This window comes from Malurus melanocephalus, unplaced genomic scaffold (genome assembly GCF_030028575.1).
Source record: "Malurus melanocephalus ecotype Western Australia unplaced genomic scaffold, MMel_1.1 scaffold_3, whole genome shotgun sequence".
Taxonomy (NCBI): domain Eukaryota; kingdom Metazoa; phylum Chordata; class Aves; order Passeriformes; family Maluridae; genus Malurus; species Malurus melanocephalus.
Window position 1 is genome coordinate 4,234,778 of NW_026623235.1, and position 17,032 is coordinate 4,251,809.

Sequence of the window (17,032 nt, forward strand, 5' to 3'; positions counted from 1 at the left end):
TTTAGATTATTGAAGCTACTTGTTTCTATAAAATATTTACCTGCTCACAGGGGCAAGCACTAAAGCAGGTACCCATCTCTTAGTCATGCCTTTGCTGGCAGCCTGCACAGGAATCTCGCTAACTCTGTCTGTCCTAGTGAGTACTTGAATGTTTAATGCAAAATGGAAAAGCTGTGTAAGGACAGGCTTAGAAATCTGCTTTCAGATTGTCTCTGCATATCTCAGGATCAAAATGGCTTTTTCTTTGTACTTCAGCTTCCTATTATAACAAGTTCCAGGTCAGTAACACATGAAATATAAGAATCTAAACAGATGTGAGTCTTACACTAGTGCTGTAAAGTTGGACAGACTGAGAAAAGTTCCTTCTGTTATCTCACTGTGGTGGCTTATGCAGGAGCTTGGATGCAATAATAGAAAAAGAGAAGTTTAAAACATATCCTTTTTCTTTTTTTTTTYCYTTTYYTTTTTTTTCCTTTTTTTTTTCTGAAAACTTACTAACTTTTCCTGTGGTTTATCATAAGACTAAAATTAGCTTGGCCAGATGCATTCTGTCGCTTGAATCACACACTGATTCTTATGACCAGTTCCTAGCAGACAACTTAAATGGTTCAAACTAAAAGCAGCAATGAATGTAATCTGTGCACTTCCATGTATGGGRAACACTATTGTACATAGCCTGAAAAGAGGAGGGGAGGTTGGACAATACCTGGTAGTTCTTATGGTTCCCCTTCCTAGGCCTCTAGTGCTAAGGAAGTAAACCAGTTGAAACACAAAGACAAGTGAGCTCCTTTTGCAAATAAGCATGGGAATATAGGAAAAAACCTTCCCACTAATTTTCCGTGAGAGTTGCAAGAGCTACTTAAATAAAAGGTCAACTTAAAAGCCAAAAACCATTTTGTGTTTGTCTTTCTCAGCAAAGAGAATGACCAAGTGTTTTAAAATTCAATGTTTACATAATGCTGTCTCTTATACAAAAGATGTTAGGAAAAAAACCCCACAACCATCCAACAGTTTACCTGCTAATGCCTTTTGTCCCTGAAGTGCTTCACCATCTTTTCCATCTATGTAATTTTTCTGTTTAAAAAAGCTCTAGTCATCCAGCAAGGAAAAAGGTAAACAGTTTTATATGGGACTCAAGAAAAAGGCTATAAGAGAAATGAGAAGCATAGACATCAATACTTGTAATACTTTCATGAGGATGTCTTGTGTTAAAGTAAGCTTGCAGAAAATTTATTAGTGAGACTAAAGAATTAATTAATCAAATACCAGATTAATTTATTAAGTCAAAATTTAGGCCACAGATACAATAGTCTTCAAAGCAGTGAAAGCAATATTCTCATTTCATTATGTAAACATCTAGTGTTTTGCCACTTGGGCATTTACCAAATGAGATAAGAAAGTTTATACAACCTACTAACATGTTTTCTAAACCCAGTACTCTAATACAATGTGCCTATTCATGCTTGATGTTCCACAGAGCGTTGTGACCTTGGGGACTCAAATGTGCRGCTTTATACCTTACTGCATGCCAAAGAGCCTCTAGTGTTATCAAAAGTYACTGGAAGACACTTGAGCTTCCCCTCACACCTGTAGTACCAACCCTCCAGCAGACCTATGCAGCTTTTGTTACTCTCTTGATGTTGTGGAGGATGAGTTTTGAAGTGTTTTGAGAGTTCCAGCTCAAAGATCTGTTATGCTTTTGGCTGAGGAATGTCTTACTGTTGGCAAGATACCTCCATCTCACTTAGCTTCAGCCATGTTGCGGTAAAACTCATGTATTCATATGTAAAATAGGCACTGGCTTTTAAAATTGACCTTATATCTGAAAAAAAAGAAATCAGTCTACTTCCTGGAGGTTTTCTCAGAGGGATGCCTCTCTTGCTGTCAGGATTTCTGACTCTGCACATGCTGTCCCACTTCTTAGAGGAGCCTCTCAGTTTTCATGACCAGTCTGTCTCAGAAGGAAGAGTCAACACAGCCTAATTTTTTGCTAGACCTTATGTTCCACAGCAGTCTGTACATTAAAAACAAACTGCAAACATTTAATCAGGTTATTCTGTGTAGCTTTTTACTGGCTCTTGGCTGAAACGTGACCCTTCAAGGTTATGTCAATCAACCTTTTGTGGGTGACATCAGGCTCGGAGTGACTGATAGCCAATTCCCTTATCTCAGGACAACTGTAACTGTAAGAAACTTCAGTGTGAACATGTGGAACAAATCATAAATGGGATATCAGTGTGCAAAGGCCACTACAAAATTCTATAATAATTAAATAATCCATTATACTGCATTTTACAAAACTGTGCATGGAAAGATACAGATTTCAGGYTACAGTTCCACAAGAATCCTGTCATGACACCTCCGCACTGCATAAAGACAACTTCTTCTCCCTCTTTCCCCCTCTTTTGTTCCTGTTTTGTGTAACCAAGTCCCAGTCTACCTGGGTGTCAGCTCTGGCACTCATTGGACCCTGCAACCATCTGCACAGATCTGCTCACTAGCTCAGAAGAAAGTTCCCCACTTTCTGGTATGTTTAGCAGCAGTGAACAGATGAAATCAGGCAAACCCAGGTGACAGAGCCAAGGACTCACCAAAGAATGCTCTGCAATGTACATTCTCTTGAAATTGTCTTTCCTTCAGTCATGTGATAAAGTGCTTTTTAAAAATTACTGTGTACATTCTTTGTCCTAAAGATAAGGTCAGATGAGATGTTGTTTCAATTCCCTTTTTGTTTCCAGCTTTGTGAATCTGTACTTTGTATGTTTGCAGTATGAGTGGAATTAGAGGSTGTTTGCAAGCATTCAGTTTAAATGCATGTCTTCCAAATTTACAGAARGTAATCTTGAGCTGTAGTGCTTACAGTCCTAAGGTGTCTGCTGTCTCTGGCCCAAATGAAACAMAGGCAGATTGTGTTTTTATCCCTTTGCTATTCAGGGACCTCTAGTGCTCTTTGAGACCCACAAAGGTGCTCATTCAAAGGACTCTACTGGATTGAACCAAAGRTCCATCTAGTCCTGTGCTCATCTCAGTGGCTTTAAACAGATGCTTAGGGAGTAGCAGGGAAAACACATATGAAATGTCACACAAGTGCTTGCCTTGTGAGGCAATTATTTTTAGAACAGAGAATTTCCTGAGCTGGATGTGGCTGCTGTCTGCTTAGTAACCCTATGTAGATTTATTTTCCAAGTATTTTTCTCCTTGGTTCCAAGTCCATTCTTTTTCATCCAGAGCCACCTTTGGATTTAATAAATGCTACAAGTCTACTACAGGCCATGCAAAGAATCACCTTCTTCCCATTGTCTGCACTCTGGTTACTACTAGGTTCACTTGATCCCTTCTTAGTTCTTGTGATTCTATCATTTTGGTCCTGAATTCATGACAGTATTGCAAGTACTTTAGAAGATACAGTTTCCATGCATGGAGAGTATGTGCAGGCAGAAATAAAGGGAATGAGTAGTCAATCAATGTATTGCATGTGTTTGCAAATGAAAACCATAGCTGAAGCACTGCAGAAGATGCCTTCTCCTGGACTTTTTTTTGCAAAAAAGGTAGATTTTTTCCCATTTAAAATGTTGACAGTGTTCATGACCTTGCAATTTATTTCCCGTTGCCAAGACAAAATGCTCCTCTGACCTCAAGAATTCTGCATCCTCTGTCGCCTGGAGACAAAGAGTTGACGTGAGCAGAGGACCAGGGTCTGAAAATAACCCCTGGGTGGCAGATAAGCAGAAATACGGCAGCAGGAGGGCAGCAGCAGTTTTTGAGGGTGAAAATCCAGACCATTATYTCCCCTTCTACTACCCGCCCCGCGCTGCATCTCTAAGGCTCMCCGCCAAGGCTCAGCCGGCACTACCTGAGCGGGCGGCAGTCGCATCTCCGCCCGCGCAGYCGGAGCGGCTTCTCCCGAGCTCACTGCTCCTCCGTGCAGCCCCGCGCTGAAGGACGGACGCGGGACTTTGCTCCCGCGGGAAGGGACCCACGGGCGGGGAGCGCTGTGCTCCTCCGTGCGCGGCYGCTTCTGCCTCCCGGGCCGGGCTGGGGAGCGGCAGCAGCCGCCTGGCTCGCAGCCCCCGGCGGGGAGCCGGGCCCTTCCCGCGGGGGCAGCGCCGACCCTGCCGTGTGACAGCCGGGGGGGGCCGCTGCTGCCTCGGCGAGCGCGGCTGCGGCGGCGGCGGCTGCAGCCATGTGTTTCTCCGCCTGCCAGTGACACAATAACACGGGAAGCGGCGGGAGGGATCGGAGCTGCCGAGGGGAAAAGTGACCTGACGTACTCAGGTGAGCCGGAGCGGCAGGAGGTGGCTGTCACTGGCCGCCACCCCCGCGAAGAGCCCCGCGGCRGCCGGGGCCGGACGGGAAGCGCCCGGCGGGGACAGGGCGGCCGGGGGGCGGCGGGTCCCCGGTCCCCCCTCACCCGGCGGTGCTGTGCCCGCAGGCCGGCGGCGATGGAGGAGGGCATGAGCAGCATGCAGCAGAAAGCGGCGGAGCTGGAGCACATGGCCGAGGTCCTGCTCACCGGCGAGCAGCTCCGGTAAGCGGTGTCTTCCTCCCGCTTTTGCCGGGGTCAGCAGCAGCCTCGCTGACGGCGGGAGGGGAATGTTTGCGGGCCGAGGGCGAGGGTCTGTCCCCGCGGACTTTCTTTGCACCGGAGCACCTGCCCTGCTTCCATCGCGCCCCCGGGCTCCGGCCCCGCTTTCGGCAGCGAGGAGGACGCGGGGGCCGCAGCCGGCGCTGCCAGCCCAGGGAGGGGAAGCGCCGCTCGGGGGGCTTCTGCCGCGGGCACCTCTGCTCCCTGCGTGGAACAGGAGGCGGCTGGGGACAGCCTGCTGCGTCACTAAAGACATCAAACGCTGCAGGAGAGGGGCGTTTTTAAAGATTAAAAACCCCAAAGAAACCATAAGCGATAAAGTGTCTCAGCACCCCACGGAGAGCCAAGGCGAGCGCAGGGCAGCGCTCCCGCACAGCACGGCCGGCGCTGGCAGCGGCGCCGGGCGCTGACCCCGCAGAGCTGCGCCTCACTCCAAGGGATTGTTTTTATTTTGCATCAGCTGGTCCCAGCAGATGGAAGGGGATCCCTACTGTCAGTGCCAGCAGCAATTAACAGTGCTGTGTGACTGGAGTTGTGAGCAGCACAGGAGCCTTGAACAAAAATGCCTGACTCAGTTAATTTTAAATTTTTGTGATGTATGTTGGCTACGTGTGCTGGCTGTACCTATACGGTACAGAGGAGAAAAAGTATTTTAATAATTTCAGTTCGGTGATGGACCATCTTGTGATTCAGGAAGAAAAATGTCATTCATAATGTGTTATATAAGTTACTAGAAGGAGATGGTAAAAATATTTTCCCGGTAGCTTTTGCCTGAATTTTAAAAAACTTTTTGCTCAGATGCTAGACAAACACTGCAAAGTGATAGAAATGTTCCCTGCTTTGGGASATGGAATCATTGCTGCTAGTACAGACACTGTTACTGTTTGCATTTACAAAGTAAGGAAAAATGTCACCAAGCACAGCAGTGATATTCATGTTTGGCAAGTAAACATTATTTTGGTGATCTGACTCCAGTACACACCAGTGCCTGCTCCAGGCTTGAGATTCTGCTTCAAAGTAGCCKGAAGTGAAATTTAGGGTGACAGAGTACACTGGCACAGGTCCTGCATKGTGGATTTGATGCAGAGTTGTTCATCCAAGTGCCAGATAAGAATCCTGCTGTTCCTAATTTATGTTACTAGAAGTTGAAGATTAAGGCTAATAAAAATTTCTGTAAGGATCACATTAATCTTTCTATATATGTCATAGTGAAATGTAAAAGCAAAAGCTTTGTCTTTCCCTAAGGAGAAACTGAGGCAATGTTACCAAATCAGGCTCCTAGAATCAGCTCCTTAGTGTTACAATGAAGGATGATATTTGTAATTTTATTTGTTAAGGTATTGAAACATGGTGGTCTTTTTGGGCAAGGTGATCTGCAAATACAAAATAATTATTGCTCATCCTGTGACGTTGTTAATATTGCTAATAATTGTGAAGTTACATTCCTTTAGAAATCTATAAGAAGTAGCTTAGCTGCTTGATCTGTGAGTTGATGAGCAAGTCAGTGTGCATAATGTCTGGCTGCTGCTGAACAAGGAGATCCACTCACCTTCTGACCCTTTTCCTACTCCCCAGTAGTGTAGTGCCACCTCCTCTTTGTGCCTGCTATGGAACTTCTTGAAAGCAGGTCCAATGTGTGATTAGGTTAATTTTCTGATCTGGTGACTTCCAGAAGCCACAGAAGATAGGTGTTGGGAATGTGTAGCCAGAAAGAAGAAGTGGAGGTGGTGGAGAAGACACAAAATTTCCATTTGGATAGCAGTGAGCTGTTGGGTCAGCTGTAACTGTATTGTGAAGCTGCACCCAAAATTGTCTACTTCCCACAATTTTTTCTTAATTTCACTCTGTTCCTCTGTTGGGATACAATGTGCAAAGGATTTGTATTCTTCAATTTTCTAGTCAGTAAAAGCCACAAAACAAGTGATAGAAAACTGGCTGGCAGACAAGTTCTAGCCAACCCTGCATTTGAAGTTTCCCTTTTCCTGTCCAAGATAAGCGTGTAATTGTTATAATTCTAAATGAAAATGTAGAGCATTTTCAGGATCAAAGACAGGCTATATCAGCAGCCTTTGAGGCAGGCAAACAGATGATAGAAAACCAGCACACACATGCACTCAAGGAAACATACTGTACTCTATTCTTAGTGATGCTTACAACTGYGAGATAAGCCCCCAGTGGGAATGATGCAGGCAGACAGGTGATTATGTGTGTATTTGGGTGAAAGTGCATGCAAGATGAGCACATAACTTCAGAGTAAAAGTGTAAAACGAAACTGAGCATGGTGTTACTTACACAAACCCAATCAAATGTAGGTATTTAAAGCACTCTTGTCCTAGACCAAACAACACGTGTGTCTGAGCTCAAATACTTACCAGAGCTGCTTGATTTAAATTTCTTGCAATGGTCCTAGTGCCTGTCTTGCTCCAGCCTCACATGTTGCCTCATAGCTCTCGTTCCTGTGGCCTGTTGCACATCTGTCCTTCCCTGGCAGGAATCTGATGCAGTGAGGGTTGAAGTTGCTCTGAGCAGCACCTTGGCAAACCTGGCTTTGCACACAGGCAATGTCTGTAGTGGAAATGGAAGCTCTGTGCACAGTGGCTTGGGGAGGGAAAGGAGTAGGACAGAGTTTTTTCCTTCTCCTTCTTCCTGTCTCTCGGTTGCTTGTGTGTTTTGCCTTTGCAAGGTCAGGAGCCTCTGCCCTGATGTGTGTAATGTCAGTTGGCACCCAGGAAGCTGGCTGCTGGCACAGGCTGTCATGTAAATCCTGGGTGGGGTGATTTATGGAAAAAGGAACAAGATCTTGAGCTATATGTTAAATAACATGRTACATTTTTACATCCAGTAGTGTCCTTTGACTCTATCCCCAGTAGCTGATGAAGCAAATGCCTAACTCTCACTTTTGGTTAATAGAAACATATTTTTGAAAGTGAGGACTTTCAAAGTCTGGCTGTTAGCAAGCCTTTAAATTATTAAGCTGACAGCTGTGAAGGAAAGCTGAATATTTCTGCAGTGTGACATGCCAGAACAGACCCTTTGTGAGCTTCTGCTACCACACAGGAGATTAGCAAGAGCGAGGTGAGAGATGGGATGGGCACGATCCGGCTGTGAGCTTCRCAGGCACTGATGGTCTCACAGGGACAAACTGTGGAGTCTCTGGATGCCTCAGAGCTCTAACCACCCCAAACCCCAGCTCCAACCTCTGCTCCGCTGAGGAGATTGGAACAGCATTGCTCTTAAGAGGCTCTGTAAGTTAGAAGTGATGAATATGGAACTGTCTCCTGAAGAACCTGTGAGCTGTGCTTGAGAGGATCACGGGCCCTTCAGCTTCCTCAGKACTGGGATAGCCCTTTGAAGCCTCCACCCTGCTACATCCCTGCCTGCAAACCTGTTCCTGGTGCAGCCCTGGGGAAGTGAATGACCCTGAGCTTCCTTGGAGCTGGGAGTGCCCGAAGAAGGAAGGTTTCACATCCCCAGTGCTTTGGATAGTCATYGTTGGAAGCTTAATAATGGCACTACTGAAGTTGATAAGAATTTTATCAGAAGCAGAGCAATTCCAAGCTCTTTTCACTCACGGTTGAAGACAACTTGTGCCCATTTCAGCACTATTTGGCAGAAGGATTAAAGTATTATGTCTGTGTTTGAGCACTGACTTGGATAGAGCTGATCTTGCCCTCTGGCAACCAAAAGCAGTTTCAATGGGCATGTTTTGATACAGATGCTGGTTGCCTATTTTACAGGTTTGGGGTGTCTGAAATTTTCTTGTCAATTGTTTCTTGATGCCAGATTGTCATCAAAATCTTGTATATCTCCCAAGAGTCCCTCATTTCCTGTAGAAAATGTGCCTAGTAATTCAGGGATCCTCAGGCTTCAGTTGACTGAGGAGCAATATTTAAACATCTATTATTGCCATTGTRTATATGGTGCAGTTGTCTGTAGCAGGTGTAACTTGAATGGGATTTAATATCTTGACAGACTTTTGAATCCCTCCTTATCACCAGCTTTCCCAAGATGCAATATCTTTCTCTATTCACACTTCTGTTAAATAGTTGAGTAAAGAATTATGAGACYTCTTAGATGATGTAATGATTTTGATAGATTAGTTCTTAAAATCAGCATTGTCTTTCTTTCTAGAGAAATATGAAGCATGTTTSTTAGAGATTTTTCTTTCTTTTGGAAGAGGCAAAAGGTTCAACAGARATTTGTTTGCCTTTTTGTCAGCGTTGGTGTATGAGTTCAGTTTTACAAAGGTAATGGTTTTACATGGTAAACAGCCACACATTTTGGAGCTGTAAGACAAAACCAGTTTTCACCAGACTTCCAAAGGTTGCATTTCAGGAAGCTGATCACTTTCAGAAGCCATATTAGAGTGCATAACTTTCAGAGTCATTAACTTGTGAAGGATGGTAATTCCTACCTTATTATGAGCAATACACAGTGAACTTTTTTTTGTGGTGGTAGGATTGAAAAGTTCATTGGCACTGTAAGGTGCAGAAAGCCCTGGCACATAACAGTGACAGTTTCTAGAGMAATGATATCAAATGACCTTTAGTGTTAGTGTATTGCTATGATACAGGRTTATATATACAGGGTTATAGCTRCAGAATTTATTMAATGCTATTAYTGTGCTTAAAAGTGTGTTAAGACTSTGCTGTAAGCTTAGACTCTGAAAGGATTTGAGGTATACAATTGTTCAGAGATCACTTATTCTCAAGTCAGATCCTGACTGATCTTCAGATGTTAAACAAATGTCTATGCCGTTTGAAGAATTGACAAAATTCCTTAAGATGAGATTTTGTAATCTGCCTAAGACAATCCAATTTTGTACTTCCATCTCATGGGGTGATTGTTTTTCTACCTCCTGCATATTTTTCTTGCAACCTCCTTGGTTCTTCACCAGTGGTTGCATTTGCCTTAGCCAAGAGCTACTGATTGGGTTCAAAACTAACCTGAAAAAAGTAGTTTTTACTTGTCTCAYTTGAGAAGCTTCTTGTATGCTGACTTCTTCAGGGTGGATAGAACACAGAGATTATATCRTCAGGTCTCTGTGGAACAAACTGCTCTAGAACTCTCTGCCCAAATAATTTCACTTTCCTAAATTTGTTTTCCRAATTCAAGCTACCAAAAAATTGGCTGTTTTCTCTCTGAAGTTTCCCCAGAGTGATACACTGAAAGAGAAGATGTTGAAGGTTGGTAAAGCTGCAAAATGAAGTGTTCTGAAATCAAGGTTTCTCACTAAGTCTACCCTCTCACAACAATTTCAATTACATATTTTTGTTACTATWAATGACTTAAATTTTAGAAAAGCTTGTGTTTCTCAAATTTATATGTTTATTTTTTTCTAGAGTCTTTGATACCTGATGCACCCTTTCATGTGTTTCAATGTTATCCATTGGTATTAATTCTAATGACAAGTCCCATCTGTATATATATATATATATGTATAGGTATATCTATGTATATGTATCTGTATATATATGTAAATGACATTTCTGGGCCAGGAATTTCAAATTCTCATGTCCGTCAGTAAAATTTGGACTATTCAGCATTTCTAGAAATGAAGATGTAAGGCTTTGTTTCCTCAGTTCTTTCCTTTTAGCTATGCCTTTTAATAATTCAGTTGTTACCATCAGCATCTCTCCTCAAGTGCAGCTCAGAGATCGAGTAGTTAACAACTCATGTGCAAATAGTGATTGTTCTTTCACTAGGTACATAAAGAGGCAAATGTTGTATGAGTGGTTTGTGCTGTATATTTTATGTRTTCCATTCCAGATGGAGTCAATCATTAACTTTTGTCTCAGGTTAGCAGAAATCAGCAGGCGAGTTGATGTGTATAGCATGACCAAGAGTATTTTTAACGTATTTTATGTTAGAGGAGCTGCTTATGAAAAACTTGTTTCGATGTTGGTGGTCGTGCAGGGAAGGCAGAATTAATGTGCCCAAAATCAATCAAGGTTTACATTTGCAACATGATCCCTGCTTCTGTGGGACCAGTGACAGTGGCACCATGACAGAGAGGTCCCCCTATCACTTGTCATTATTATTTACTGTTTGTGTAGTGAAAGCCTAAAAATTTGAGCTGTTTATCAGGTCCCAACAGGGGTAGCTGCTGTATGCTCTGGAGAGGAATAAAGGCCTTGCAACACAAATCTTGGCTGCAGTTGGTAGCAGTGTCCTGCAGCAGAGGTGGGTTCTGGGTGGTGAGGGGTGGTCTGTGTGGGGCAACCAAAGTGGGATTCTGTCAGGACTGGGATTTCTGGTTTGGGAGGTCAGATCCTGAGCATAAGAATGGCATCCTGAAAGCACAGAGGAAAATAACTCCCAAATGTGGAAATGCAGAGAGGATAATGTGTGGACTGAAATGAGTGGGGATCTCTGGGTACCCTGTTCAGGAAAAGATCTATTCTTTTTTCCCCTCAGAGTCACATCAGTGAAGAGCCCAGTCTGGAGCCAGGAGGGAGGTCAGCCWGCTGTTACTGTTGGATAGATGAACAAGGATGAGGAAGGAATCAGTTCATCTTACTTTAATTGAGTTATTTTTTTTGTATCTGTAGACTCCAGTACTTTCTGAAGTGTAAAACTCACAGAATTTCCGTGCTTTCTGTGATGTAGGACTTAGGAAAGTGAAGGGATATTGTCACAGCAGCAAATGTCAGCCTCTCTGCAGTCCAGTTAAGGTCATCCCCATCACTAAATATCCAGGCACTGAGTGCCAGCTTGGTGGTAGCTCTGGGCTTGGGGTCTGCTCTCAGAAACAGACATTCCTTCTAACGCTCAGGATCCTTCTAACTTTCTTGCTACTTATTCTGCTTTTTATTTTCATAACACTTGTATTGTTATTCTGTTAATTCTCTTGCTTCTACCATCCTGGCAGAGCAGACCTGTGTGAGTACTTTTGCTAACTCAAAGATACTCTTTTTCCTGTGTTCAAGGCCTGTCATCTCCTCAAAATAAACTCACGTGGGAAAAGGCTAAACAGATGAATAGCTGGCAAAGGGAATGAARGGCTGAGGAAGAAGCAAGAGCTAATCAGGTTTGATTTGTGTACCTGGTCTTTGAAGAAGAATTGTGTTGGGGCTGTAARGATTAATAAAGACAAACTCTAAAGCTTCAAGTCTCAGCAGAGCCACTGGCATTTGGTGAGGGAAGGACGCATTTCATGTGTTAATCATGGATTGTTGATTTTGTTCTTAAGCAAAGTTAGGATATGAAGACCTATTTTATTTTAAACAATTTTTRTGTATAAACCACTGGAATGAAATAGGTGTTTCTGCCTTCTGGTTCCCCCCTCTGTGCTTCCTGTCCTTTGGGCTGGCTTAAGCATCTCTGGACTTTCACCATATGGTGACCTGCACTGGGAAAGTGATCAGCTGAGCTTTTGGAAGGCTGGTATTTCAGTTGGGTCAGTTTTACAAACCAACTTACCACATGACCACAAAAAAGCTTTCTCTGAAGAAGTACAGGGGGAGAAATGGGTGCTGGCTTCCCCCTTGTCAGTGAAATGCACACAGTTTGAGGCTGTGGTTTACTGATAGAGCAGATCTGACTGCAGGCTGCTGCAGCCCCTTTCTTATCACTTCCCTTGCACTTCACRCTGGTGTTTGTCTGGGTTTAGAAGTTCAGGGAACTGAAGCAGCTGAAGCCAAATAAGAAAAATTTAACTTTCTAAACAGGTTCAGCATGAAGTCAGACCAGTGCCAGCACTGGAGTGACGGAGCCAGCAGAAACACATGGTCAAGTACAGGGAATGGTGGTAGCAGCCACTGCTTGGTTTGCTTGATCAYCCCCTCAGGGCTTAATTTGCTGGATTCTCATTTAAAAATTTCAGGCTCTTGTAGAAGACATTKTAAAAATGGTATTGAGTTTAAAATGCCCAATGCACATGTTGTTACTGGACAGGAACAGAGACTAAATTTGACAATTTTTTTTTCTTTTGAGGCTTTTACCTTTACTTCTACACTCTTGCCACAGTATTGTGCATGAATGGATGTTCAGATACTGACATTTCAGATGTTTTGAAATTTGTACTGTGCAGTTCSCATGACCAGCTTATCACCAGTGTGACAGCACTGCTTCAGAATGCCACCCCCACCTTCATTATCAGCCTTTTACAGTTTTTGTAGTTTGCGTCTTCTCAGTGCCTCAATCCAGTAAATGCATTCAGATCTCAAAGGTGCAGTTGTGAGTAATTAAAAAATGTTCYTGATTGCACTTGCTAATTCTGAGTGAATACAGAAGCATGTTTTCACATAATAAGGCTGTAATTCTCCATTTCCTTGCGATTGTGTGGCTGAGTACAAGGGCTGCCACAGCTGTGTCACAGGGATTTGCAGGCAGATGAGAGTTTTCTGGTTTCTGTGAGGAGCCAGGGGTAGGTCATGCTGTGTGTTTCATGGGACTGTTGGTCCAATGTGTCTGGCTACTCCTGGATAAAAGTGCAGCCCAACTCCCTGGGGCTTCTTCTATGTGGCTGGTGCATGGCGTTGGTGTGTGTGTCTGAGCCTGTGATGAACAGTGTGGGGCTCAGCCTGGTTATCATCATGTCAAACTAGCACTGATGATGGTATAAAGGATAAGATTAGCTGGTCTGAGGTCAGGGGGTGGGGCCCCCACAGTGAGATTGGCTTCTCAGGGAATCAGTTCTTGATGTTAAAAGTGCAGCTCTGCCAGTCCAGGAGCCCCTTCTCATCCTCTTCATCCATTCTTGCCCTGCTCAACCCTTGTTTACATGCCAGGTTTTTGGTAGAGATCATAGCATTGCTAGACAAGATTTGGGTGACTCCATCCAAACAGGTCTGTGGCTGTTTTGGTGAGAGTGTCTCCTCTGTTAAGGTAGCAAGCACAGAGATGCTCACTTGAAGGTAAAAAATCAAATGCCAAACTTTTACTGAATGGCTGATTGGAGCAAAAGCCAAAGTACCTAAGAGATGGTGATAGCAAAGATGGGAACTTGAAGGTCAWGTATGGTAATACTGTGGTGTGACAGGGGAGAAGGCAGTGTCAGGGATCGGGCAGATGGACACTGTTATTCTTTAGAGCTGTGGCAACTATCTTTCCAAGAGCATTACAGCTAGATAAGATTCAGGCAAAACGATGTTTGTCAATGACAGTGCACAGAAGACTCGAAGTGGAAAATAATAGGGAAGTAGAACTTGGAAACAAAACTGAAGGAGAGGTATTCCTGGAGCGTTGCCCAAGGAATCCACAGAGACCAAAGTTTTTCTGCTGAAGCAGCACTGTAATATTTATCCTGTATGAGTCTTACATGCTCTACCTGCTTTGGGAAGATTCTCCACCCCTAGTAACACAGTGACCATCTAGCACAGTAGCCTTTGACTTCGTGTTATGGAGGTTTGTGTGGGTTTTCTTGCTTCTCACACTAAGTACTCTTGCCAAAGTGGGTTTTTCCGTAGTGTTCCTATGAGTGTTCARCTGAACAGCTCTACAGCCCACTGGCTCTGTGTCTGCCTGGCTTTCCTGCATACTGGGCCAAATGGGTTTATTGGCATTTAAGAAGTGTTTGTGTGTTGTATCTGTTGCTTTTCACGTTGTGGCTTGTGTCTTCAAGGCATTGTGGCTGCTATGAGCAGGCTTGGGTCTCCCTTTGTGTTTTCACAAGCCAATCTTGGCCCTGATTTAAGAGGCAAAGCAAATGCAAGATGTAATTATAATATAGTTAGTAAAACCAATTATTTTTAATTTAATTCCAATGAATTTTGCAAAGTATTCACAGGAAGCTGAATTTTTGAGGGCTTATTTGAGGAGTCAGTCCAACATTTATGCTCATCCTCTTTGGAAAGAGAATCTGACAACACACAGCCGACACATCACTCAAAGTTAGGATTGCAAATAATGGAAATTACTTATGAAAAGATGTTAGCTTAGCATTATTTTTAGCACTGATTGTCAGCAGTGGAGCAATTTCCTTTCTTTTTTTCTGAAAAGATCCTTGTCTTGATAATCATACATCCTTTTCTGCAGTAGCATATAATTGCATAGCTCAGAAATTAGGGCAATATAATAAAAAGCTGTTAATTGTTTCCTGATGCTCAGGATRTAATTAACTTACACTTTCCTCTAGCTGAAATTTATTTATTTTAACTAAAATGTAGAAAAAGTATCTGTTAGCTTAGATTGTTCAGTGCAAACAGAGAGAGATTGTCATGGGAAGAAGCAAAGTAGCATTATCATGTACAAATCCCAAAAGAAATTGTACAAATACAATTTTGATGTGTCTAGAAGCTTAAAGACTTGTCTTGGACAATTATTTTCAAAACTCATAGCATGCTGGACAAACTCAGACCTTTCAGGTCATTTGGGAAATAGTAGAAATAGATGAGGTTAAATGRGGTTAATAAGTAGATCTTAGGGGGCATTGGTATCATATTACTACGTCTAATTAAACAAGACAATGAAAATGTATTCTTAAAAGCACACCGAATAGAAGAAATAAAGCAAGGTTTATTAAAATTATTATTTTATTTTAGTAATCTTTATTTATTTATCTTTAATTTATGCAAAATTACACAACTCTCCAAAACAGACTACAAAAAGRTGTCTTCTTACAAACTCAAGCTCCAAAAAAGGCTGACTGTCAGATTGGGGTTGGGTTGGAGCATGTGATGTACAGGAGGTGCTGAGGGCTGGGTCTGCTCAGCCTAGAGAAGAAAAGGCCTGGGGAATTCTTACTTCTGGTTGTAGCTACCAAAATTAGAAGATGTAGTGAAAGGGGGAGAGAGTTTTCCAAGGTGCAAAGGGATGGTACAAGAGGCAGTAGTCAAAATTCACAAGATACTTTCTAATTAGATATTGGGAAAGAATTATTCTCTGTGAGGGTAAGTAAAAAATTGGAATAGGGGTCCAGARAAGCTCTGAAATATTAAAATCTTGCCTGGACATGATCCTGAGCAACTCATTCTAACTGGYTGTACTTTGAGTATAGGTTGGACCAGGTGACCTCCAGACATCCTTTCCACCTGAATATTTTATGAATGCATGGTGTGTTGTCTTSTTAAAGTTGTGGTGGCTGATATGATCAGCTTGTTGTTGTTGAATGGTAACCAGAGATGATTATCCGCTTAGTGACCCTGGTGGGAGGGCTTCTGAGAATTCCTYCTAACCTACTCAGCAAAATCAGCTGGGTTGGTTTGTACCACTGCTCTCACATTGTCCAGCTTTTTAGGCCAATGTAAGAATGATAAATGTATTCATTTCCCAATGAATCCCAAGAACTTTTGAAATCTCTTTCAGCTGAGGTTTTTGAAAGATTTGGAGGTGACAGGCTGACTCTCTTGACCTCAATGTCTTAAATTAGGGTAGGATTTCACCTCAGATCATGTGAGATTCATCAAATGCCAACATCACAACTCTTCCCACCACCAGGATTGCTTTCCAAGATGTTTGTGATCTGTGGATTTGTATCTCAGTAACTTGGGACAGAAACTGAAGTGCAAATACTTAGGACAAGTGGTTTTATAGCAATCCTTGAAGAATGAGAATAGTGAAAAGATTGGAGACAGTGTAGAGAGTAATATGGGCTGTAAGACCAGTAGGTCACGGTGCCAGAAATCCTGCTGGCTGTGCCCTGCTGACATTACAAGAGGAACAGTAATCTCAGGCCAGGCACCTGCTCCTCTTTCTTTCTGCCTGCGTGGCAYTCAGATCCCCTCCCACTGTGCCCAAGGGGACCAGTTTGGGAGTTCATTTGTGTGCACAGTGTGTTCAGAGGTTCCTGTGCATAGTCCTGCACCTCCAACTTTGCTCATGGAAAGAGGATTTTCATTCACATGTTGAGAGAAGAATATTTGAACTGTTAATGTTTTCTTCTTTTGGGGGGGCATCTCTCATCCTGTAGTCAATACTGCAGTCAAAGGCGTGATTATATCAGGCATGTGCCCAACCATTTAATTATCTCACCTATTTAATAATATTTCTTTTAACACACACAAAACAATGGGATTCTTTCTTTATCTATGTGCCATTGTGCTTTATCACAATGTTGCAAGGCCTAAATCCTTTAAAAATGTACCATACTGGGGGGAAATCCAATCATTTCAGTTTTCTATAAAGTGGTGGTTTTTCCAAGTGCTATACTTTGGGCCTACTGTAATGAATCAAACACCAGTGTTTGAATGATGATTGCTTGCATTCACTTTCTTGGGCTACAGAGGGGCTACATCTGCTCCAAACTAATGTATTAAGAACTTCATATTACTGTTTTTTGGTTGATTCTGTAAATCCACACCAGCTGAAACGGTGTTTACTACATAATTTCACATGAAATATGTTTGTAATCTGTGTTGCTTTCTGTTCTGATGAATATGAAACATCTGAGTTTACATGGGGCCAGTAACAACAGTACTCTTGAGAAAGGCATTATTGGGACAAAAGAGGAAGAAAGGATCGCATAAACTATTCCAGAGAAGCACACTAAACATGGAAAGAAGAATT

General features: G+C 42.8%; 1 protein-coding gene across 1 annotated transcript in view; it reads left to right on the forward strand.

The window, feature by feature from the left end:
• The first annotated feature begins 4,043 nt into the window (after positions 1 to 4,043).
• DEPTOR (DEP domain containing MTOR interacting protein) overlaps positions 4,044 to 17,032 on the forward strand; it is a 77,589-nt gene continuing 64,600 nt past the window's right edge. Inside the window, exons 1-2 of the mRNA XM_057368011.1 lie at positions 4,044 to 4,275; positions 4,433 to 4,528. Coding sequence (XP_057223994.1) covers positions 4,443 to 4,528 — 86 coding nt within the window. The 5' untranslated portion in view covers positions 4,044 to 4,275; positions 4,433 to 4,442. The remainder of the gene's footprint in view (positions 4,276 to 4,432; positions 4,529 to 17,032) is intronic.